We start from the raw sequence: 6,000 nt of genomic DNA, 5'->3' as shown, positions 1-6,000 counted from the left end.
GGCTGCATATGATGGGCACAGTGGCTGCATATGATGGGCACAAGTGGCTGCGCTTGATGGGCACAAGTGGCTGCGTTTGATGGGCATAAGTGGCTGCATATGATGGGCACAAGTGGCTGCATATGATGGGCAAAAGTGGCTGTGTTTGATGGGCACAGTGCCTGCCTTTGATGGGCACAATGGCTGCATTTGATGGGGACAGTGAGGCTGCAATTGAGGCTGCAATTGATGTGTTCAGTATTTTTCAGTGTGTTTGCTCCCCCACAAAACTTTTGAGCACCAGCTGACGTTGCTCTGAGCAATAAGCGAGGACTGTCAGCCACCGCTCTAGCACTAACCGGAATGTCGGGCTGTGGAGGGGGCAGACCTGGCTGGCTCAGGCTCTTAGTGGCATTGACAGGTTGAGCCAGTTGCCAGTAAAGTCAAGATCCTTCCAGAGCCTGGACCAGCCTTGTGTCTGATTTTAGGTCACAGGAATGCAGAAATAAGTGTACTCCTCTGACCAAAAAGAGAAGTATGGCAATAAATCTTTGTGATACTTTTCTTTTAAAGCAGGCTGTACCTAAAGTGCTTGGACATAGCCATCATAAGAAGGTGTGATGAGGCTGCATTGCCAGATAAGGATGCAGTGCATACCAATAATGCCAAAGCAATCAAGACATAGAGGTTTATTTACTAAAGGAAAATCCACTTTGCACTACAAGTCCACTTGAAAGTGCCGCCGCTGTAGATCTGAGGGGAAATTCCAATCCTGTGCAAGCTAAAATTCTATTTTTTATTTTCGCGGCATGTTCCCCTCAGATCTACAGTGAATGCACTTTCCAAGTGCACTTGTAGTGCAAAGTGGATTTGCCTTTAGTAAATAACCCCCAAAGTGTCTAACTGTAATTGATGAAGGATGCAGCTATCTTCACAACTGCATTTCAGACTCTCTCCACCCGTGGGAAAGTCAGAGCATGTTACAGCACAGAGAGACCCTATGTGATGGCGGCTTCGGGAGTAGAAAGCTACAGGTTTCTAACCTGCCCCAGTTATTTTGTTGCCATAAAAATATCCATTACTTAAAGGGGTTGTAAAGGTAAATGTTTTTTCACCTTAATGCATTCTACGTCCTTTCCACCGTTCAGCCTGGCCGCTGATTGGCTGAAGTGGATAGATGGAAAGCAGCGCAGCCATTGGCTCGCGCTGCTGTCAATCACATCCACTGACGCGGAGCGCTGGGGGGCGGGGCCATGTGATACAGCGAGCGGCAATAGCCGCCGGCTGTATCACGGGAGCGCGCCCGCAGATGCTTCTCACCATGCGAGGGAGCTCGCATGAACGTGAGAAGCACCTGCGGGAGGAAGCCGAGACAGCCGCTGAGGGACCCCAGAAGAGCAGGTTCGGGGCTACTCTGTGCAAAATGAGCTGCACAGTGGAGTTAAGTATAACATGTTTGTTTTTTTTTGTTTTTTTTTAATTCACTTTACAATCCCTTTAAGAGTAAATTACTTAAAAAGCCCTACACATTAAAGTGATTTTAAAGTCTTTTTTTTTTTACAATAAAAATAATAAAGATGTTATACTTGCCTACCCTGTGCAGTGGATTTGCACAGAGCAGCCCAGATCCTCTTCTTCTCGGGACCCTCTTGGATGCTTCGGACCCCTCCCTTCTGTCGGGTGCCCCCACAACAAGCAGCTGGCTATGGTGGCACCCGAGCCACGTCATAGCTCCCTGTGTCCATTCATACAGAGAGCCGCGGCAATGCCCCACCCCATTTTTTCCTGATTGGTTGACTGACTCTTATTGACAGCAGCGGGAGCCAATGGGGCTGCTGCTGTGTCTCAGCCAATCAGAAGTGAGAATCTCGGACGGCTGAGACACTTGTGGACATCGCTGGAGAGAGATGGGGCTCAGGTAAGTATGGGGGGGGGGGGGGGGTCAGTTGCTGCACACAGAAGGCTTTTATCTTAATGCATAGAATACATTAAGATAAAAAAAACTTCTGACTTTACAACTCCTTTAAGGCCCATACATACAATCAGAAAATCTTATCAAAAATTCAGTTTCGAATCGACTGTACAATAATCTGATCGGTAGTACGCAGATCTGAAGAGCTCATCACGACAGTCCAACCAAAATGATTAGATGGGGCAAACATGAAAATTTTTCTCGTACTGCATCGGATCGTACAATTTTAGTACAGTTATCGTCTGAAAATACAACACATGACATCACTTCCAAATTTTTATTCTGTCGTACAATAATCTTTGTAGCTTTAGTAACCCCCTTTATTTTCAATATGAGTCTAATGCAAAAAAAAAAATCCTCCGATCATCTCATCGTGTGTACCAGGCACCAGCATTCTATAAATTTCATGCCTGTACACACGATCCGAAAATAGTACGAAAAATACAGATTTAGGAGCGATCGTACGATAATATGATCGTTATTACAGAGCTTTCTAGAGCTGATCAGGAACGTTCATCTGATATTATTTGATTGGACATGCATGGAAAAAAAACTTGTACAATGCCAGATTGCACGATTTTCATTTAATCAGTACAGTTGTCATTTTTATTCTGTCGTACGCAAATTTTCATGACTTTGGTAAACTCTTCAGATTCGATCTGAGACTAGCACGCAAAAAAAACAAAAAAAAACAGACGATCATTCGTCTGATAATCTCATTGCGTGTAGCAGGCATGAGTACAACTAGATCGCAAGCTGTACGACCATCATAATCCCTAGAAATCAGACTTTGGCCGGATCTGACTGATGTCTCGCACGCTGGTCACTATCTCTTACTGCAGCCACTGACATCACCTCCTCCCCCCTCCTCAGGGCAGGGAGCGGTATGAAGCCTGTGAACATCACTGCCTTGGAGGCGTTACTATTAATCTCCTCCTAGTGGGCGTGTCTAACCAAGCCCAAACCAAACAATGGGCGTGGACAGGCCTTTGTCACATGCGGCGTGGAGGGCGGAGACTAGCCAGTGTTAGTAGGCGTGTCTTAGTAGCGCTGAGCCCGTCGGAGCTGGCCCAGCGCTGTACTGGACGGTGTATGGAGCGGTGGCTGGCGGCGGTCCTTGGAGCTTCATCCCCTCACTTTGTGCTGGGGCGCGGAACGTGTCCCAAGCTGGTTGGAGCGGGGTTTCTCGAGTTAGGCGCAGCTTAAGACTTAAAAAAACGGAGGGCGGGTGTCCAGTTGCCTGATTAATTGAGAAGACTCCAGTTTATCTCAAACTTGGGGGGCGGGGATTTTTAGTGGGCGTGGCCAGGTTTCAAGAAGAATTCCAGTAATGGGGGAAGTTGTTGGGTAAATAGTGAGCTCTCTGTTGAGACATTGTCACAGGTGGGTGGGATCGGGCTTTATGGACGCATAGAGAACACGCGGAGGAGGCAGGCATTGCTATTTCGTGGGCGTGGTCATCTTTCGAGGCGACCTATCACGGAAGAAAGGGCGGGGCTCGATAGTGTTATGTCATAAAGCGGAGGGGGTGGGTACATACAGTTAGTGGGCGCTGTTAGGTAGAGGCGTCTTGTGACAGGCGATAGGGGCGGGGTCAGTCAAAGTAGGCACGGTTAGAGCTGTCACAAGCGAAGAGGGCGGGTATTATCAGTTTAGTGGGCGCGGCCCGGTCTGCAAAAGATCCTATCGCAGATTTGGGAAGAGGGGATAGGGTAATAGTGGGCGGCACTGGGTCGTGAGGAGAACAACGATAGGTGAATAGAGTTGTTGGTGGGCGTGCCTCGGCGCGTTCTGTGCGCGCCAGAGACCCGTCGCGCTCTGTGCGCGCCATTCGGCCAGTAAGGAGAGTGAAGGGGGAGGAGTGGGTGCGTGCCGATTCCTGTCAAGAGAAGAAGAAGCCGCCACCGCGTCTCATGTTCCGCTCCCAGCATGGCCTGTGAGCTCCGGTCGTGGGAGCCGACCGACAGCCCGTTGCCCGCCCAGGGCCCTGACCCCCGCTGAGAGAACTCTCTGCCTTCCTTCCGGATACAATGTCCCTCGCCCCGCCGCGGCCTTCTAATGGCTCGAGCTCGGACAGCTCGCTGGCCCCCAGGGAGGAGGTCCAGAGCCGGCCTGACGATTTCCGGCGCCGCCGCCACACCATGGATAAGGACAAGGCCGAGCACCGCTTCTTTCGCCGCAGCGTCATCTGCGACTCCAACGCCACGGCTCTGGAACTTCCTTCCACCAACCAACACTGCATCGCTGGCTCCCCGCCCGACTCCGGCCCGGCCTCCCCTCCCACCGCGCCCCCCGAGGAGGAGACCCCCGAGCCTGTCGTTTTGGCCCCAGTCGTTCACGTCACCCGGCCGGCCGTACAAGAGGAGAAGCAGCAGGACGATAACGAGGAGCTGGAGACCAAGGCGGTGGGCTTCTCCCCGGACGGCCGCTTCCTCAAGTTTGACATCGAGATTGGCCGGGGCTCCTTCAAGACTGTCTACAAGGGGCTGGACACGGAGACCACCGTGGAAGTGGCCTGGTGTGAGCTGCAGGTGAGGAGGGGACACGGCAATGACGTGTACTCTGTGCGCCACCACTCATCCTCCTCCCATGGCAGAGGGGTGAGAGGTGAAAGGAGGGTATGGAGGCCTGATAGGTGATAACATGGGGGGATGAAGGATGACAGTATGATGGCCTGATAGGTGACATGGTGGGGGTGGAGGACAGTATGGAGGCCTGATAGGTGACAACATTGGAGGTGGGGGGGGGTGAAGGGGGACAGTATGGAGGCTCGATAGGTGACATGGGGGGGGGGGGTGAAGGATGACAATATGGAGGCCTGACAGGGGACATGGGGGGGGTTGAAGGATGACAGGAGGGTATGGAGGCCTGAGGGTGACAGCTGGGGCCTCAGTTGTGTTGGGCATGAGAAATAATAGAGATGGTAGTGTTGGGGCTTTCTGTAGTCAGAGGGATGACAGCAGTGGGCTTTTATATACAGAAATGGTGGTGACAGCAGGGGGTGTTGTATAAAGAAGTTTGAGGGGTGATAGCAGTGCGGTCTGAGACTTCCAGAGGCATGAAGGATGATGGTATTTTCAGTCTTTAGAAACTTGAGCAATGACTGGAATTGTGACGGTAGTGTCTAGAGGTATATGGTTCTGTGTTTGTATAGTGAGGTGAAAGCAGTACAGTCTGTAGTGTAGAGGTCAGAGAGTTGACCACTGTGGATGTCTGTAGTATGTAGAGACCTGATTTTATTAATAAAAAAAAATGTTATTCTTCAGGATTTATATTGCGCCAACAGTTTGTGCATCACTTAACAAAATGAAGGCAGACATTAGTTACAGTACAATTTGGTACAAGAGGAATCAGAGGGCCGTGCTCGTTAGTGCTTACAATCTAAAAAGGAAGGGTCAATTGATACAAAAGGTAATAGGTGTGGGGGGGGGGGGAAGAGCTGATAGAGGAAGTAAAACAGTGTTATAAGCAGGATAGGCATCTTTAAAGAGAAGGGTTTTCAGGGATCATCTAAAGATGGGTAGATTAGGGGACAGTCAAACAGATTGGGGTAGGGAGTTGCAAAGGATGGGAGAAGCTCTGAAGAAATCCTGGAGGTGAGCATGGGAAGAAGTGACAAGGGACCTAGAGAGCAAGAGGTCTAGGGAAGACCGAAGAGAGTGGTTTGGTTGGTGTTTTGGGACTAGGTTAGTGATGTAGGTGGGGGCAGAGATATGGCTGGCTTTGTACATTATTGTTAGTACTTTGAATTTTATTTGTTGGGTGAGTGGAAGACAGTAGAGGGATTGGTAGAGATGGGTGGAGGACACTGGTTGGTAAGGTGGATGAGTCTTGCAGTGGCATTCTTTATGGACTGAAAGGGGGATAGTCTATGTAAAGGTAATCTAATGAGGAGGGAGTTGCAGTAGTCGAGGCGAGAAATAACCTGGGCGTGATTTAGACGCTTGGTGGTGTCATTGGTTAAAAAGGGGTGTATTCTGGAAATGTTGGAAAAGCTAAGGCAGCCTGATTTGGACAGGGACTGTATGTGGGCCTGAAAGGACAGTTCA

At 50.1% G+C, this 6,000-nt stretch overlaps 1 protein-coding gene across 13 annotated transcripts in view; it reads left to right on the top strand.

Moving 5' to 3' along the window:
- Positions 1-2,985: 2,985 nt before the first annotated feature.
- The window catches only part of WNK1 (WNK lysine deficient protein kinase 1), a 233,590-nt gene continuing 230,575 nt past the window's right edge, over positions 2,986-6,000 (top strand). For 7 of the 13 annotated variants that reach the window (XM_077468930.1, XM_077468935.1, XM_077468943.1 and 4 more), the window contains exon 1: positions 2,986-4,482. In XM_077468930.1, coding sequence (XP_077325056.1) covers positions 3,982-4,482 — 501 coding nt within the window. In that variant the 5' untranslated portion in view covers positions 2,986-3,981. The remainder of the gene's footprint in view (positions 4,483-6,000) is intronic. The other 6 variants (XM_077468938.1, XM_077468937.1, XM_077468944.1 and 3 more) reach the window with 2 other exon arrangements.

The sequence above is a fragment of the Lithobates pipiens genome, unplaced genomic scaffold (genome assembly GCF_037356315.1).
Source record: "Lithobates pipiens isolate NorthernLeopardFrog02 unplaced genomic scaffold, aLitPip1_a1.2 Scaffold_8, whole genome shotgun sequence".
In the NCBI taxonomy this organism is placed as follows: domain Eukaryota; kingdom Metazoa; phylum Chordata; class Amphibia; order Anura; family Ranidae; genus Lithobates; species Lithobates pipiens.
The sequence above is the reverse complement of the archived record's forward strand: the minus strand, read 5'-3'. Positions and strand labels throughout refer to the sequence as shown.